Source organism: Oncorhynchus kisutch, unplaced genomic scaffold (genome assembly GCF_002021735.2).
Source record: "Oncorhynchus kisutch isolate 150728-3 unplaced genomic scaffold, Okis_V2 Okis01b-Okis20b_hom, whole genome shotgun sequence".
Classification (NCBI taxonomy): domain Eukaryota; kingdom Metazoa; phylum Chordata; class Actinopteri; order Salmoniformes; family Salmonidae; genus Oncorhynchus; species Oncorhynchus kisutch.
The window spans coordinates 11,928,962-11,949,017 of NW_022261978.1; the positions used below are offsets into that span (position 1 = coordinate 11,928,962).

The following is a 20,056-nucleotide window of genomic DNA, read 5'->3' on the forward strand; positions in this document are numbered from 1 at the left end:
ATGATGCTTGGTTTCGAGTGGCTCAGAAAAGGTTGCTCTCATCCGGTGATGTTTATTCTCTAAGGCAGGGTGTAGATCGCATTTCAAAATTACAATATTGTTGGAGAGGCAGATAGTTTATACAAATGTTGCAAACCTAATGTTAGACTAAAAGCATGGGGTGAAAATGTCTAGATAATTTTTTTCCAGTGGAGATTAGTTTATGAATTGCCTGCCTGGGCTGTGGGACAGTGGAGATTAGTTTATGAATTGCCTGGCTGGGCTGTAGGACAGTGGAGATTAGTTTATGAATTGCCTGCCTGGGCTGTGGGACAGTGGAGATTAGTTTATGAATTGCCTGCCTGGGCTGTGGGACAGTGGAGATTAGTTTATGAATTGCCTGCCTGGGCTGTGGGACAGTGGAGATTAGTTTATGAATTGCCTGCCTGGGCTGTGGGACAGTGGAGATTAGTTTATGAATTGCCTGCCTGGGCTGTGGGACAGTGGAGATTAGTTTATGAATTGCCTGCCTGGGCTGTGGGACAGTGGAGATTAGTTTATGAATTGCCTGCCTGGGCTGTAGGACAGTGGAGATTAGTTTATGAATTGCCTGCCTGGGCTGTAGGACAGTGGAGATTAGTTTATGAATTGCCTGGCTGGGCTGTGGGACAGTGGAGATTAGTTTATGAATTGCCTGGCTGGGCTGTGGGACAGTGGAGATTAGTTTATGAATTGCCTGCCTGGGCTGTGGGACAGTGGAGATTAGTTTATGAATTGCCTGCCTGGGCTGTGGGACAGTGGAGATTAGTTTATGAATTGCCTGCCTGGGCTGTGGGACAGTGGAGATTAGTTTATGAATTGCCTGCCTGTGCTGTAGGACAGTGGAGATTAGTTTATGAATTGCCTGCCTGGGCTGTAGGACAGTGGAGATTAGTTTATGAATTGCCTGCCTGGGCTGTAGGACAGTGGAGATTAGTTTATGAATTGCCTGGCTGGGCTGTGGGACAGTGGAGATTAGTTTATGAATTGCCTGCCTGGGCTGTGGGACAGTGGAGATTAGTTTATGAATTGCCTGCCTGGGCTGTAGGACAGTGGAGATTAGTTTATGAATTGCCTGCCTGGGCTGTGGGACAGTGGAGATTAGTTTATGAATTGCCTGCCTGGGCTGTAGGACAGTGGAGATTAGTTTATGAATTGCCTGGCTGGGCTGTGGGACAGTGGAGATTAGTTTATGAATTGCCTGCCTGGGCTGTGGGACAGTGGAGATTAGTTTATGAATTGCCTGGCTGGGCTGTGGGACAGTGGAGATTAGTTTATGAATTGCCTGGCTGGGCTGTGGGACAGTGGAGATTAGTTTATGAATTGCCTGCCTGGGCTGTGGGACAGTGGAGATTAGTTTATGAATTGCCTGGCTGGGCTGTGGGACAGTGGATGAATAGAATGGAAAGATATCAACAGTCAAAAATATATCAAAATGAACAGACTAGGTCTATACTGCTCCTACATGGTGTAACAATACATCATGTAGATGTATATAATGAACAGACTAGGTCTATACTGCTCCTACATGGTGTAACAATACATCATGTATATAATGAACAGACTAGGTCTATACTGCTCCTACATGGTGTAACAATACATCATGTAGATGTATATAATGAACAGACTAGGGCTATACTGCTCCTACATGGTGTAACAATACATCATGTAGATGTATATAATGAACAGACTAGGGCAATACTGCTCCTACATGGTGTAACAATACATGATGTATATAATGAACAGACTAGGTCTATACTGCTCCTACATGGTGTAACAATACATCATGTATATAATGAACAGACTAGGTCTATACTGCTCCTACATGGTGTAACAATACATGATTTATATAATGAACAGACTAGGTCTATACTCCTACATGGTGTAACAATACATCATGTAGATGAATATGGATTGATGAGGAATTTAAAAACTGTATGGTTGAAAGAGTTGGGGCAAAAGGAGTGGCTAATAAGTCTGGCTGCACATCTGACTGGCTGACTCACTGCAAATTGAGAAATTATGTGACTAAACTCAACAAGCAATATAAACTTTATTTTGAAGCCAAGATCAATTAAATAAAGAATGATGGAAAAAAAACTTTGGAATACTTTAAATGAAATTATGGGCAGAAAGACATTCAACTCCGTCTTTTATCGAATCAGATGGCATATTCATCACAAAACCATTTGATGTTGCCAATTATTTTAATTATTATTTCATTGGCTAAGTGGGCAAACTTAGGCAGGAAATTCCCACGACAAACAGGGAGCAATTATATTCATGCATAAAAAAACAAATAATGAAAGAAAAGCAGTCCAAGTTTGAATTTTGTAAAGTTAGTGTGGGAGAGGTGGAAAAAGGATTGTTATCGATCAATAATGATAAATCTCCTGGCATTGACGACTAAGATGGAAAGCTACTGAGGACGGAAGCTGACTCTATAGCCACTCCTATCTGTCATATTTTTAATCTGAGCCTAGAGGAAATTCTTTGTCATCCTCAGGCCTGGAAGGGAACCAAAGTAATTATGTTACCCAAGAGTGGTAAAGCGGCCTTTACTGGTTCTAACAGCAGACCTATAAGCTTGCTGCCAGCTCTTAGCAAACTGTTGGAAAAATATGGTGTTTGACCAATTACAATGATATTTCTCTGTAAACAAATGAACAACAGACTTTCAGCATGCTTATAGAGAAGGGCTCTCAACATGTACTGCACTGACACAAATGACTGATGATTGGTTGAAAGAAATTGATAATAATTAGATTGTGGGAGCTCTATTGTTAGATTTCAGTGCAGTCGTTGATATTGTTGACCATAACCTGGTGTTGAAAAAACGTATGTGCTATGGCTTGTCAACCTCTGCAATATTGTGGATTCAGAGCTATCTATCTAATTCAACTCAAAGGGTTTTCTTTAATGGAAGCGTCTCTAATGTCTAACATGTAAAGTGTGGTGTACCACAGGGCAGCTCTCTAGGCCCTCTACTCTTTTCTAATTTTACCAATGACCTGCCACTGGCATTAAACAAAGCATGTGTGTCCATGTATGCTGATGATTCAACTATATAAGCACCAGCAACCACAGCTAATGAAGTCACTGAAACTCTTAACAAAGAGTTGCAGTCTGTTTTGAAATGGGTGGCCAGTAATAAACTGGTCCTGAACATCTCTAAAACTATGAGCATTGTATTTGGTACACATCATTCCAGAAGTGCTAGACCTCAGCTGAATCTGGTAATGAATGGTGTGGCTGTTGAACAAGTTGAGGAGACTAAATTACTTGGCATTACCTTAGATTGTAAACTGTCATGGTCAAAACAAATAGATTCAATGGTTGTACAGATGGGGAGAGGTCTAGCCATAATAAAGAGATGCTCTGCTTTTTTGACACCACATTCCAAAAAGCAAGTTCTGCAGGCTCTAGATTTGTCTAATCTTGATTATTGTCCAGTCGTGTGGTCCAGTGCTGCAAGGAAAGACCTAGTTAAGCTGCAGCTGGCCCAGAACAGAGCGGCACGTTTTTGCTCTTAATTGTAATCAGAGGGCTGATATAAATACTATGCATGCCAGTCTCTCTTGGCTAAGAGTTGAGGAGAGACTGACTGCATCACTTCCTCTTTTACATGAATGTGTTGAAAATCCCAAATTGTTTGCATAGTCAACTTACACACAGCTCTGACACACACACTTATCCCACCAGGGGTCTTTTTTCATAGTCCCCAAATCCAGATCAAATTCAAGAAAACGTAAAGAGCCCTTATTGCATGGAACTTCCTTCCATCTCATATTGCTCAAATAAACAGCAAACCTGGTTTAAAAAATCAGATAAAGCAACACCTCATGGCACAACCCCTCTCCCCTATTTGACTTAGGTCGTTTGTGTGTATGCATTGATATGTAGGCTACGTGTGCCTTTTACAATATGTATGTAGTTCTGTCCTTGAGCTGTTCTTGTCTATTGATGTTCTGTGTTTTGTCATTCTGTATTATGTTTTGTGTGGACCCCAGGAAGTAGATGCTGCTTTTGCAACAGCTAATGGTGATCCTAATAAAATACCTAATATAATGAACGTCCACTCGTGGCGTTCCACATTTGATTTATATTTGTACAAAATTCATTCAATCCTTTTGACATTCAGCACCTGAATTTTCTCTGACATGGTGGAACTATTGGGCATTCATGTGCTCCTGGGAAGTGGGAAACTAGGAAGTGGGAAGTCTGACGTGGAACTATTGGGCATTCATGTGCTCCTGTGAAGTGGGAAACTAGGAAGTCTGACATGGAACTATTGGGCATTCATGTGCTCCTAGGAAGTGGTAAACTAGGGGCGTGGAACTATTGGGCATTCATGTGCTCCTGGGAGGTGGGAAACTAGGAAGTGGGAAGTCTGACGTGGAACTATTGGGCATTCATGTGCTCCTGGGAAGTGGGAAACTAGGAAGTGGGAAGTCTGACGTGGAACTATTGGGCATTCATGTGCTCCTGGGAAGTGGGACACTAGGAAGTGGGAAGTCTGACGTGGAACTATTGGGCAGTCAGTGGTAAAACGTCACAACTCGAGTAACATTTTCTCAGAATTTCCCACCTGTAATTCCGATTTAGAGGGTCAGTCAAGTGAAATTTCCCACTGGGAACTAGGAGTTTATGATAAGTCCCTGGTTCGAATCCCAAAGCCAACTAGGGGAAAAATCACTTAACCCTAATTGCTCCTGTAAGTCTCTTTGGATAAGAGCGTTGTGCTAAATTAGTCAAATGTAAATAATGAGGTATCTAGTCTGGATTTAACCTCATAAGAAGATAGTTGAATCATATGGAGGTTTCATTTTGGTCTCTCTGTTTAACCAAATACACTGTCTTTGGCAGGAAAGAGACCAGACTCTTACTCTGACAGCGGGAGTACTTCAGCGGAACCAGACCCAGAGATGCCCAAACCAGTGAAACCACACCACTGCTCCCAATGTGGAAATACATTTTTCTCGTCAGGGGACCTGAAAAAGCATAAGAGAACACACTCTGTAGAGAGGCCTTTCCAATGCTCTCAGTGTGGAAAGCAATTTATCCAGTCATCACATTTGAAAGAGCATAAGAGAATACACACAGGAGAGAAGCCTTTCCAATGCTCCCAGTGTGGAAATAGTTTTACCCGGTTAAGGTGCCTGAATAGGCATAAAGGAATACACACAGGAGAGAAGCCTTACCACTGTTGTCATTGTGGACAGAGTTTTAGGTGGTTAGTGACCCTGAAAACACATGAGAGGACACATACAGGAGAGAAACCTTTCCAATGCTCCCAGTGTGGGAATGCTTTTACACGGTTAGAGAAGCTGAAAGAACATGAGAGAATTCACACTGGTGAAAAGCCTTTCCAATGCTTGCAGTGTGAAAAGAGATTTATTCAGTCATGGAATCTCAAAGAGCATGAGAGGATACACACAGGAGAGAAGCCTTTCCAATGCTCCCAGTGTGGAAAGAGTTTTACCCGGTTAAGGTACCTGAGTAAGCATAAAGAAATACACACGGGAGCGAAGCCTTACCACTGTTCTCATTGTGGACAGAGTTTTAGGGGGTTAGTAAGCCTTAAAACACATGAAAGAATACACACAGGAGAGAAACCTTTCAACTGCTCTCAATGTGGAATTACTTTTACCTTGTTAGGGAGCCTGAAATCACACCAGAGGACACATGATAAAAGCCATACCACTGCTCTCATTGTGGAAAGAGAACATGAAATCGCATGATCGAATATAGAGTCTGGGGCCATATTTGCGAACATAAGCAAGCATATGAAGTTAAATGGTTTTCATGCACAAGATGCATATCAGCCAATGAAAAGTGTTGATTCACTTACATGTGACTGACCGCTAATTTGTAGCTGCTCCCATCAGATAACATTAGCCTTATGCTAACCTCCCCAGGTGGCAGTGATTACATCCTGGCACAACGTCTGCCTCAGCCAATCAAATATCTTAGATATTCTATACACCAACCAATGGTATTTCTTTTAAAAAATAGGTCAACCCTGGCCATGTGTTTTTATGGGGGGAAAAAAGATAAATCGGGTCCTTACAAAAAAAAACGTTTTAGCGTTGTTAAAAAACAAAGAGCCTTATGGATTTATCATCTAGTGTAGCAGTCATGTAGTCTATCGTCAGTGGTGCATCAACCCAACTGTCAAACTTGGGTAAAAGCAACGATGACCTTTCTTATGTTCTAATATTCAGAGTTAAAACTCAAAGGAGACTCTGAAAGCTTTAAAACCAAGTTCATTCTTCCCAGAGGATCAATACAACGGCATTGGACAAAGACGTTGTTCACACAAGCACTGATATTTAACCCCCCCGTCATCACTAATCCATGGCTCTCTCCCCTTATCAATGCACTGATATTTAACCCCCCGTCATCACTCATCCATGGCCCTCTCCCCTTATCAATGCACTGATATTTAACCCCCCCGTCATCACTCATCCATGGCTCTCTCCCCTTATCAATGCACTGATATTTAACCCTTCCTCCCAGGCTGAGTCTCCTCTTGTTCATCTGAACCTACATTGTATCTTTACTGCTAGGCAGGAAACTTAGTGATACGGGCCATAAACTTGTCTTTCTCCCTTAACGTGACCTGACCTCGACCCCTGTCATCACTATTCCATGGCTCTCTCCCCTTATCAATGCACTGATATTTAACCCCCCCGTCATCACTATTCCATGGCTCTCTCCCCTTATCAATGCACTGATATTTAACCCCCCGTCATCACTCATCCATGGCCCTCTCCCCTTATCAATGCACTGATATTTAACCCCCCCGTCATCACTCATCCATGGCTCTCTCCCCTTATCAATGCACTGATATTTAACCCTTCCTCCCAGGCTGAGTCTCCTCTTGTTCATCTGAACCTACATTGTATCTTTACTGCTAGGCAGGAAACTTAGTGATACGGGCCATAAACTTGTCTTTCTCCCTTAACGTGACCTGACCTCGACCCCTGTCATCACTATTCCATGGCTCTCTCCCCTTATCAATGCACTGATATTTAACCCCCCCGTCATCACTCATCCATGGCTCTCTCCCCTTATCAATGCACTGATATTTAACCCCCCCCCCGTCATCACTCATCCATGGCTCTCTCCCCTTATCAATGCACTGATATTTAACCCCCCTGTCATCACTCATCCATGGCTCTCTCGCCTTATCAATGCACTGATATTTAACCCCCCCGTCATCACTGATCCATGGCTCTCTCCCCTTATCAATGCACTGATATTTAACCCCCCGTCATCACTAATCCATGGCTCTCTCCCCTTATCAATGCACTGATATTTAACCCCCCCGTCATCACTCATCCATGGCTCTCTCCCCTTATCAATGCTTGATATTTAACCCTTCCTCCCAGGCTGAGTCTCCTCTTGTTCATCTGAACCTACATTGTATCTTTACTGCTAGGCAGGAAACTTAGTGATACAGGCCATAAACTTGTCTTTCTCCCTTAACGTGACCTGACCTCGACCCCTGTCATCACTATTCCATGGCTCTCTCCCCTTATCAATGCACTGATATTTAACCCCCCGTCATCACTCATCCATGGCTCTCTCCCCTTATCAATGCTTGCCACGGGAGATCGCTTTCCCTGCACTCAGCACATTCCAAGCTTAATTGCATCCACTATATACTTTCCTCCTACAGATAACCATTCACTTCTGGTGTAGTTTAGGAGTCCCAAGTTTAGGAGTTAGTACCCGGAATCCATCAGCATAATAGAAAATGACTCAAGTGAAAGTCACTCAGTAAAATACTACTTGTGTAAAATGTTTGGTTTTAAATGTACTTATGTATAAATAATTTCAAATTCCTTATATTTAAGCAAACCAGAAGACACCATTTTCTTGTTTTTTAAATTTATGGATAGCCAGGGGCACACTCCAACACTCATATTTACAAATGACGCATTTGTGTTTAGAGAGACAGATCAGAGGCAGTTGGGATGACCATGGATGTTCTCTTCATTAGTGCGTGAATTTGACAATTCTCCAGCATTCAAAATGTTCCGAGTACTTTAGGGTGTCAGGGAAATGCATTATTTTCTTTAGGAAAGTTGTCAAAAATATTAACAGTAAAATAACAGACAGACACCCCCCCCCCAAAAAAACGGCTTAAGTAGTACTTTAAAGTATTTTTACTTAAGTACTTTACACCCCTGACTATCGCTATCATCATCACTTCTAGGTGGCACACACTGCTAAAGCTTTTTAACCGTGGGGTTCGAGTCCACCTCGCATCAAGCTTTTTATCTGTGGGTTCGAGTCCACCTCACATCAAGCTTTTTAACCGTGGGTTCGAGTCCACCTTGCATCAAGCTTTTTAACCGTGGGTTCGAGTCCACCTCGCATCAAGCTTTTTATCTGTGGGTTTGAGTCCACCTCACATCAAGCTTTTTAACCGTGGGTTCGAGTCCACCTTGCATCAAGCTTTTTAACCGTGGGTTCGAGTCCACCTCGCATCAAGCTTTTTATCTGTGGGTTCGAGTCCACCTCGCATCAAGCTTTTTATCTGTGGGTTCGAGTCCACCTCGCATCAAGCTTTTTATCTGTGGGTTCGAGTCCACCTCGCATCAAGCTTTTTATCTGTGGGTTCGAGTCCACCTCGCATCAAGCTTTTTAACCGTGGGTTCGAGTCCACCTCGCATCAAGCTTTTTAACCGTGGGCTCGAGTCCACCTCGCATCAAGCTTTATAACCACCGTGGGCTCGAGTCCACCTCGCATCAAGCTTTATAACCACCGTGGGCTCGAGTCCACCTCGCATCAAGCTTTTTAACCGTGGGCTCGAGTCCACCTCGCATCAAGCTTTTTAACCACCGTGGGTTCGAGTCCACCTCGCATCAAGCTTTTTAACCGTGGGCTCGAGTCCACCTCGCATCAAACTTTATAACCACCGTGGGCTCGAGTCCACCTCGCATCAAGCTTTTTAACCGTGGGTTATTGAGGAAACAACTGTTCAATGTCGGTCCTTGATGCTCGACCCAAAACGCGTGGGACGAAGTGGATTATTCTAATAATGCATAAACTATCAAATATTGTAGGCCTGTGTCTAAGTGTAGCCTACATAAGAATATACTGTGGCAGACCAGGGGGGTTGGGTCAAAACAGTTACACAGATCAGACACGGACAGAGTAGGATTAGCTCAGTTTCAAAGGTGTTTATTAAAATAATAGTTCAAAAGAATAGTTCTCCCCCATGAGACCCTCTCCGAGATACCGACTTCTGGGCTCCGGGGTCTTGCTGTATCCTGTGGGGATCAAAAACTGAACTCACTCCTGCAACCGTCCCAAACTATACAGGAGTCCTTTCTTCCCCCACTCTCTCCCCTGTGTGCTGCCCTTCTGGCAGCATTATGGGACTTGTACATCTGGTGAGCAATCAGCCCAAATTAGTCCTTGCCGGAGAGTCATAGAAACAGCAGCTCTTTGCTGTGTTCGTTTAGTCTTTTTTTTCCTCACGGTATCAACTTCGCTGTGCATTCAAGCCTTCTTTTTACAGTCGAGACCTGGCACGTCCAGCAGATGGAGCCAGCGCCTCGTGATGTTTACTCCGTCTGTCACCAGGCCCTCGACGAGTCTCCCCCTGGTGGCTGACCTGCAGTACGCCACAATACAAATGACAACCAAATGTTGTTATAAAATGTATAGAGAACGTCAGCCTACATTTAGGTGTACGCGTCCGTGTAATATAGCCTATGCAATAGATTGATGCCTCTTGCACTGAGATGCAGTGCCTAAGAAACCTGCGCTACTCGGGTTCATGCTGTTTATTCAGCTTCTTGAAATGCCACACCTGTTGTCAAGTGGATGGATTATCTTGGCAAGGAGTAATGCTCACTAATAGGGATGTAAATAAAATTGTGCACAACATTTGAGAGAAATAAGCTTTTTGTGCAAATGGAACATTTCTGGGATCTTTTATTTCTGCTCATGAAACATTGGACCAACACTTTACTTGTTGCATTTTTGTTCAGTATAACTTTAAATGCTTATGTTCAAGTATAGCCAGCTGTTTTACCGACACATGTTTTTTGACTGAAAATGTGTGTGTTTGTTTATGCAACGTGAAATCAAATTGTCTACACTGAGTCAGGGGTCTTCAACAGATCGATCACAAGCCATCTCAATCCAATTGAACGTCTGTGGGATGAGACGTAACGAGCTATTCGGGGTGGAGATTCACTACCAGCCAACTTGACACAAGTGTGGGAAGCATTGCAGTCAACATGAGCCATTATCCCTGTGGAATGTGTGTCCATGCCCTGACAAATTGAGGCTGTTCTGAGGGCAAAAGGGGGTGTAACTCAATATTAGTAATGTGTCCAATAGTGGATGTTTATTATATATATCGACATGATGTATTGTATCAAACACATGAATGGAATGTTATCAAACACATGAATGGAATGTTATCAAACACATGAATGGAATGTTATCAAACACATGAATGGAATGTTATCAAACACATGAATGGAAAGTTATCAAACACATGAATGGAATGTTTGATACCATTCCATTCACTCCATTCCGGCCATCATTATGAGCCGTCCTCCCCTCAGCAGCCTCCACTGATCTGTAGTAGATGTTAGGTATGTTTTTAAATGCTCACTCATAAACATTCTGAACTAATCAACGCTTGGTTTCCTTTTTACGTCTCAATATAATGTTTTTCTTTAATAAAATAAATGAAAAATATAAGTTTTTTCTGAATTTCTTTTACTTTCCCTCAATTTCGTTACCCACTACAGTCAGCAGATGGCGATGTGCATCTTTCAGGTGATGCTGCTAGTGTGACGTATAAGCTTATTTACAATGACGGCCTACACCAGCCAAACCTGGACCACCCTTGGGGCAATCGTGCGCCGCCCTTACGGACTCCCAATCGCGGTCGGTTGTGATACAGCCTGGAATCGAACCAGGCCCTTCTGACTATTCCCTACAATACTTTTATTCCCTACAATACTTTTAAAGGTAATTGTTGGGGACATTTATTTGACCTTGGAACATGTTTTGAAACCCAAATTTAATACAAATGTAACTTAAATATGAATAATTGTTCATGTTTAGAAAAGTATTTTTCATGTATAATTAATGAATACAAGTTATTGACACGCTATTTAGAAAAATGTAGACATTCCAGAACTCCGGGAAGTTTTTGTGTTGCTGACGAGACTGAGAGCTAGTGCCGCTTTCAAAACATTTGGGAACTCGGAAAAATACGTGGTCAAATCATGACGTATTTTCAGGTCGGAAAGTCGGATCGTCAGGTCGGAAAGTCGGAGCTCTAGAAAGAGGCCCGAGTTCCCAAGTTGGAATTCCGAGTTGAACGACCTTTCAAATCGACTTTTCCCAGTCGGAGCTAGTTTCCCCCCCTTATTTCCCAGTTGTGTTGAACGCACTGAATCGGAAGTCGGAGATTTCCGAATTCCCATTTGTTTTGTACGCGGCATAGAATTGTACCGCAGGAATCACAGAGGACAGATGCTGTGGTGGCGACTGCAGAGAAGTACTTGGGTGTATGAGATTTTTACTGCAGAAAAGATACAAGGTGTTTTGAGCGAAAGTGTCCCGTCCTCCCAGGCTGCTGTCCTGGTGTAGGATCAGATAGGGCCAAAGTAGTGGAATAGTGATGAGTTTTTAATGGGTGTAGGATTAGTTGCTAGGTCTTTTTTATTTCAGTGTAAAGAATTCATACTACAGAGTAGGCTGATACACAGCCATACAGTAGGTGGCGGCATAGCACCTATAACAGTTGTTTGCAGACCGCCATAATACCAAAGAAGAAGCAGACGCTGCTCTTGCTAGCCAACATAGCCGAAACATTTGAGCCGTTTAGACACTTTCAGTGACGGTTAGCCACTGTGTTTTAACTTTAAACCCACTTCTGTCGTATCTACTAGTTACCCCATTTACTGTCATATGTACGCTGTTGCTGTTAGTTAGCTAGCTGGCTTGTTAAATTGGCAGTAGCACTAGGCTAGTCGCTAATTCTAACTAGCTAGCTAAGTGACATCCTCGACCACGAGTTCACTGAGTTACTTGCACCCTGCTAAAGAAGAGAAGGCATGCTGGGCGGAGGAAGAAGCTCTCGTGAAAGTGGAGAGGAGGCTGTTTCAGTAGACATTTCAGTGAAAGAAGAAGAAGAAGAAGCTTTCAGAGTGAAAGAGGAGGATGTTAATGTGAAAGAAGAGGAGGAGACGGATGCAGTTTTTGTAGTGAAAGGAGGAGGGGGAGGATGACTGACGAAGAAGTTTTGGAATTGAAGGAGGGGGAGATTGTCACATTAGAGGAGACTGGAGATTTAATGAACACCAGTGAGTACTGTCTTAAAAACATGGGCACAAACGCTACTGTTGTTGAACTGTGTGGCTTTAAAAGGGCACATTCTACACACATTTTATTTGATCACATATACATATTAGCAGATGTTATCCCAGGTGCGAAATGCTTATGTTTCCAGCTCCAACAGTGCAGTAATACCTAGCAAAACTTAATACCAAACAATACACACAAATCCAAAACATTTGAAGAAAGAAATTAAGAAGTATCAGAACGAGCAATTGCCAGAGTCCAGAATATAAATATATATATAATGGTGTTTATGGAAAGTATCTGAATAAGAAACTGTGGGTACAGCGTTAGTTATATAGGATGAGCCATAACTAGAATACAGTATATACATATGAAGTGGGTAAAACACTATGTAAATATTATTAAAGTGACCAGTGTTCAATGACTATGTACATAGGGCAGCAGTCTCTATGGTGCAGGGTAGAGTATCGGGTGGTAGGCAGCTAGTAACAGTGACTAAGTTCAGGGCAGGGTACTGGTAGGAGGCCTGCTAGTGGTGAATATTTAACTCTCTGATGGCATGGAGATAGAAGCTGTTTTTCAGTGTGTCTGTCCCAGCTTTGATGCAGCTGTACTGCCGCCGGCCTTCTAGATGGTAGAAGGGTGAACATGCTGTGGCTCGGGATCCTTGATTATCTTGTTGGCCTTCCTGTGACACCAGGTGCTGTAGATGTCCTGGAGGGCAGTGTGCCCCCTGGTAATGTGTTGGGCTGACCGCACCACCCTCTGGAGAGCACTGCGATTGCAAACGGTGCAATTGCCGTACCAGGCGGTGATACAGCCCAGCAGGATGCTCTCGATGGTGCATCTGTAGAAGTTTGTCAGGGTTTTATAGGGTCTTTAGCCTCCTGAGGTTGAAGAGGTGCTTTTGTGCCTTCTTCACCACACTGTCTTTGTGAATGAACCATTTTAGGTTGTCGGTGATGTGCAAGCAGAGGAACTTAACTTTTGACTGTGGCCCGTCGATATGATAGGGGCATGTTCTCTCTGCTGACGCCTGAAGTCCACGATCAGCTCCTTGGTTTTATTGACGTTGAGGGAGAGGTTATATTCCTGGCACCACTCCGCCAGGGCCCTCACCACCTCCCTTTAAGCTGTCTCATTGTTGCTGGTAATCAGGTCTACCACTGTTGTGTTGTCAGTAAACTTGATGATTGAGTTGGAGACATGAAGTCTCCAACTCAGTAAACTTGATGATTGAGTTGGAGACTAGAAGCTAAGGGGTAATAATGTCAAAATATTTTTTCAGAGTGTAGTTTAGTTTATAAATTGCCTGGCTGGGCTGATGGGACAGTGGATGTGTAGAATGGAACTGTCAACAGGCATTTCCTGTGGATCATCATGATTAACTAACAGCTATCAACCATTCAGCATTCAAGATCCAAATGTACCATTTTATGAGGGATCTAGTCTGGATTAAAGCTCATAGTTTAATCATGTGGTGGTTTCAGTTAGGGCTGTTTAACCAAATACTCTGTTTGTATTTCGCAGGAGAGAGGTCAGACTCTCACTCTGACAGCGGGAAGAGTCCTTAAGGGGAACCAGAGACACCCAAACCAGCGGGACGACACCCTACCTCCCATTGTGGAAAGAGTTTTAAGAGGTTATGGACACTAAAAGAGCATGGGAGAACACACACAGGAGAAAAGCCTAACCACCGCTCAGACTTTGGGAAGAGGTTTTGCCAGATAGACAGCCTGAAACGACATAAGAGAACACACACAGGAGAAAATCCTCACCACTGCTTCCAGTGTGGCAAGAGTTTTACCCGTTTATGTTACCTGAAAATACATGAGCGAATACACTCTGGAGTGAAGCCTCATCACTGTTCCCAATGTGGACAGAGTTTTACCCATTCAGGGAGCCTGAAAAAACACGAGAAAACACACTCAGCAGAGAAGACCTACCACTGCTCCCAGTGTAGAAAAATATTTATCAGTTTATGGCACCTGAGAACGCATGAGAGGGCACACACATGAGGGGATAAGGCCTACCACTGCTCCCAGTGTGAAAAGAGTTTTACCCGGTTAGGGAACCTGAGGACGCATGAGAGGGCACACACAGGAGAGAAGCCTTACCACTGTGGAAAGAGTTTTACCCAGTTAGGGAACCTGAGAACACATGAGAGGGCACACACAGGAGAGAAGCCTTACCACTGTTCCTATTGTGAAAAGAGTTTTACCCGGTGGGGGAGCCTGAAAAAGCATGAGTGGATACACACACGTGAAAAGCCCTACCAGTGCTCCTTGTGTGGAAAGAGTTTTACCCAGTTAGGAAACCTGAACCAGCATGAGAGGACACACACAGGAGGGGATAAGGCCTACCACTGCTCCCAGTGTGAAAATAGTTGTACCCGGTTAAGGCATCTGAATAAGCACGAAAGAATACATACACAGGAGGAGAAGACATACCACTGCTCTCAATGTGGAAAGACATTTTCCCAGTCAGAGGACCTGAAATCACATGAGAGAGAATAGAGAGGCTGTGTTCTGACTTATGTTTTTGATTGAGAATGTGTTTTTGTTTATGCCACACAAAACCAAATTGTATGTATGAAAGCTTTCGAAAAAAAAGAATAGGTCTACTTTTTCTTTTTTTATTGAGACCATGATCATATATAAAAAATCTGATATTAACATTTTTGGTTTGATTAGGAACTTTGATTGATTGGATAGTATCAATCCTTAGATGTTCATTTGATGATTTTGGGATATTTCAAAATGTAAATAATGAAGTAGATTTATTGGAAGTTGCATTTCTTTGTTTTGACCTTAATCTCTTGAATGTAGTTCTTTAATTTCATTCATTTGTGTACGATTCATCAAGCTAAAAGGTGTATGAAAATGTGATGACGTAGTTCTGATGACATTAAGTTGTTGACATGAAAAACATTCACTACCCCGTGAATATTCCCATTAGTATTATTCCACCATGTCAGAGAAAACTCAGGTGTTGATTGTAAAAAGGATTTGATTAATGCAAAATATTGTGTTTGAATTTTTTTTTACTGTGGAACACCAATAGATCATTATATACATCTACATGATGTATTGTTACACCATGTAGGAGCAGTATAGACCTAGTCTGTTCATTATATACATCTACATGATGTATTGTTACACCATGTAGGAGCAGTATAGACCTAGTCTGTTCATTATATACATCTACATGATGTATTGTTACACCATGTAGGAGCAGTATAGACCTAGTCTGTCCATTATATACATCTACATGATGTATTGTTATACTATGTAGGAGCAGTATAGACCTAGTCTGTTCATTATATACATCTACATGATGTATTGTTACACTATGTAGGAGCAGTATAGCCCTAGTCTGTTCATTATATACATCTACATGATGTATTGTTACACCATGTAGGAGCAGTATAGACCTAGTCTGTTCATTATATACATCTACATGATGTATTGTGACACCATGTAGGAGCAGTATAGACCTAGTCTGTTCATTATATACATGATGTATTGTTACACCATGTAGGAGCAGTATAGACCTAGTCTGTTCATTATATACATCTACATGATGTATTGTTACACCATGTAGGAGCAGTATAGACCTAGTCTGTTCATTATATACATCTACATGATGTATTGTTACACCATGTAGGAGCAGTATAGACCTAGTCTGTTCATTATATACATCTACATGATGTATTGTTACACCATGTAGGAGCAGTATAGACCTAGTCTGTTCATTATATACATCTACATGATGTATTGTTACACCATGTAGGAGCAGTATAGACCTAGTCTGTCCATTATATACATCTACATGATGTATTGTTACACCATGTAGGAGCAGTATAGACCTAGTCTGTTCATTATATACATCTACATGATGTATTGTGACACCATGCAGGAGCAGTATAGACCTAGTCTGTTCATTATATACATGATGTATTGTTACACCATGTAGGAGCAGTATAGACCTAGTCTGTTCATTATATACATGATGTATTGTTACACCATGTAGGAGCAGTATAGACCTAGTCTGTTCATTATATACATGATGTATTGTGACACCATGTAGGAGCAGTATAGACCTAGTCTGTTCATTATATACATGATGTATTGTTACACCATGTAGGAGCAGTATAGACCTAGTCTGTTCATTATATACATCTACATGCAATCTGTTTTCCGCTCAGGTTATGAATATGTTACTGCAACTTTAAAGGTTCTAAATGATGTGACCATTGCCCTCGATTCTAAGCAATGTTGTGCTGCTATTTCTATTGGCCAAAGCTTTTGATACGGTAGACCATTCCATTTCTTGTGGGCCGGCTAAGGAGTATTGGTGTCTCTGAGGGGTCTTTGGCCTGGTTTGCTAACTACTGCTCTCAAAGAGTGCAGTGTATAAAGTCAGAAGATCTGCTGTCTCTGTCACTGTCTGTCACCAAGGGAGTACCCCAAGGCTCAATCCTAGGCCCCACACTCTTCTCAATTTACATCAACAACAAATCTCAGGCAGTAGAATGCTCTCTCACCCATTTTTATGCAGATGATAGTCTTATACTCAGCTGGCCCCTCCCTGGATTTTGTGTTAAAGACTCTACAACAAAGCTGTCTTAATGTCCAACAAGCTTTCACTGCCCTTAACCTTGTTCTGAACACCTCCAAAACAAAGGTAATGTGGTTTGGTAGGAAGAATTCCCCTCCCCACCGGTGTGATTACAAACTCTGAGGGTTTAGAGCTTGAGGTAGTCACCTCATACAAGTACTTGGGAGTATGGCTAGACAGTACACTTTCCTTCTCTCAGCACATATCAAAGCTGCAGGCTAAGGTTAAATCTAGACTTGGTTTTGTCTCTTGTAATCGCTCCTCTTTCACCCCAGCTGCCAAACTAACCCTGATTCAGATGACCAGCCTACCCATGCTAGATTACAGAGACATAATTTATAGATCGACAGGTAAGGGCACTCTCAAGCGGCTAGATGTTTTTTACCATTCGGCCATCAGATTTGCCACCATGCTCCTTATAGGACACATCACTGCACTCTATACTCCTCTGTAAATTGGTCATCTCTGTATTCCAGTCGCAAGACCCACTGGTTGATGCTTATTTATAAAAACCCTCTTAGGCCTCACTCACCCCTATCTGACATACCTACTGAAGCCCTCATCCTCCACATACAACACCCATTCTGCCAGTCACATTCTGTTAAAGGGCCCCAAAGTACACACATCCCTGGGTCGCTCCTCTTTTCAGTTCGCTGCAGCGAGCGATGGGAACAAGCTGCAAGAAACCCTCAAACTGGACAGTTTTATCTCCATCTCTTCATTCAAGGACTCAATCATGGACACTTCCTGACAGTTGTGGCTGCTTTGCGTGATGTATTGTTGTCTCTACCTTCTTGCCTATGTGCTGTTGTCTGTGCCCAATAATGTTTGTACCATTGTTTTGTGCTGCTACCATGTTGCTGTCATGTGGTGTTGCTACCATGCTGTGTTGTCATGTGCTGCTGCCTTGCTATGTTGTTCTTAGGTCTCTATGTAGTTTTGTGTTGTCTCTCTTGTCGTGATGTGTGTTTTGTCCTATACTTTTATTTAATGTATTTTTAATCCCAGCCCCCATCCCTGCAGGAGGCCTTTTGGTAGGCCGTCATTGTAAATAATAACGGGACAGTTGTAAATCATGCAGCGCCTTGTGTCACAATCGCAGATTTTAGAGAAACAACAAATGTCGGTACATATAAGTGTCTTATTTCGGCTGAAAGCTTAAATTCTTGTTAATATACCTGCACTGTCCAATTTACAGTAGCTATTACTGCAAAAAAAATGCCATGCTATTGTTGAGGAGAGCTCCTAACAACAAAACACTTTTTTTCACCTGCGATAGGTTTGATAGATTCACCTCTGAAGGTGAAATGTGTACTTACATTCTGAAATCTTGCTCTGATTTAACATCCAAAGGGTCGCAGGGATAACATGAAGTGTTGTTTTGTTAGATAAAATCATTTTTCATATCCTAAAAAGGTCCATATATCATGCACGATCGATTTTTTTATTTCCACTCATTCAATTTGCAAAGAACGGAATCTGAAAATCTAACCCTAAACGTTGTTTCAACCAGTCAAGTCACGTTTGTATGTATTCCTCAGAGATCCTAGAATGTAACCAGACTCCAGTATATCATTAGGGGTGTAGGATATCCTATAGGACACCATATCAGAGATCCTAGAACGTAACCAGACTCCAGTATATCATTAGGGGTGTAGGATATCCTATAGGATACAAAATTTGGTCAGAGAGCGACGCCTTCATGTCATGCCGATGACGCCGCCGGTCTTCATTTGATCAAATCAAATCAAATGTATCTATATGACCGTTCTTACATCAGCTGATATATCAAAGTGCTGTACAGAAACGCAGCCTAAAACCCCAAACAACAAACAATGCAGGTGTAGAAGCACGGTGGCTAGGAAAAACTCCCTAGAAACGCAAAAACCTAGGAAGAAACCTAGAGAGGAACCAGGCTATGAGGGGTGGCCAGTCCTCTTCTGGCTGTGCCGGGTGGAGATTATAACAGAACATGGCCAAGATGTTCAAATGTTCATAGATGACCAGCAGGGTCAAATAATAATAATCACAGTGGTTGTCTAGGATGCAACAAGTCAGCACCTCAGGAGTAAATGTCCGTTTGCTTTTCATAGCCGATCATTGAGAGTATCTCTACCACTCCTGCTGTCTCTAGAGAGTTGAAAACAGCAGGTCTGGGACAGGTAGCACGTCCCGTGAACAGGTCAGGGTTCCATAGCCAATCATTGAGAGTATCTCTACCGCTCCTGCTGTCTCTAGAGAGTTGAAAACAGCAGGTCTGGGACAGGTAGCACGTCCCGTGAACAGGTCAGGGTTCCATAGCCGCAGACAGAACAGTTGAAACTGGAGCAGCAGTTTTAGTGCTTTATCCGGGTAGCCGGAAAGTAGTGCATTGCAGTAGTCTAACCTGGATGAATGGATACATTTTTCTGCAAAATTTTTGGACAGAAAGTGTCTGATTTTTGCAATGTTACGTAGATGGAAAAAAGCTGTCCTTGAAACAGTCTTGATATGTTTGTCAAAAGAGAGATCAGGGTCCAGAGTAACGCCGAGGTCCTTCACAGTTTTATTTGAGACGACTGTACAACCATCAAGATTAATTGTCAGATTCAACAGAAGATCTCTTTGTTTCTTGGGACCTAGAACAAGCATCTCTGTTTTGATCGACTGTATCTTCGAGCCAGCTAGATAGCCAATGATTAACCTTGTGCGACAGGATGCCTTTTCCTTTTGGACAAAAATTATAAGAATATTGGCTATCTAGCTAGCTTTGTTTGACCCCGATTGGTGCTTATTTGACAAAGATACACACCCTGATCTCTCTTTTGACAAACATATCAAGACTGTTTCAAGGACAGCTTTTTTACATCTACTGCACGATTGCAAAAATCAGAAACTTTGAAAACTGGTTGTTTTGCAAATGTTGAACTTATAAAATGGCTACTAACACTAGAAAAGCTCAATCAAAGTCCAAGTATACAGATCTGACGATGTTCTCAGCTCTAGGAAGTCTTGGTGGTTCCAAACTTCTTCCATTTAAGAATGATGGAGGCCACTTTGTTCTTAAGGACCTTCAATGCTGCAGACATT

General features: G+C 42.4%; 1 protein-coding gene and 1 long non-coding RNA gene across 2 annotated transcripts; both read left to right on the plus strand.

The window, feature by feature from the left end:
- Positions 1–4,890: 4,890 nt before the first annotated feature.
- On the plus strand, positions 4,891–7,085 carry LOC109877125 (gastrula zinc finger protein XlCGF7.1-like). The gene has a single exon (XM_020469447.2). The coding sequence runs from the start codon at positions 4,944–4,946 to the stop codon at positions 5,757–5,759; it is 816 nt and encodes a 271-aa protein (XP_020325036.1). The 5' UTR covers positions 4,891–4,943; the 3' UTR covers positions 5,760–7,085.
- Positions 7,086–11,502: 4,417 nt separating this feature from the next.
- LOC116359025 (uncharacterized) lies at positions 11,503–14,842 on the plus strand. The gene is made up of 2 exons (XR_004206592.1): positions 11,503–12,369; positions 13,898–14,842. It is a non-coding gene; the product is annotated as an uncharacterized LOC116359025 (long non-coding RNA).
- Positions 14,843–20,056: the final 5,214 nt, after the last annotated feature.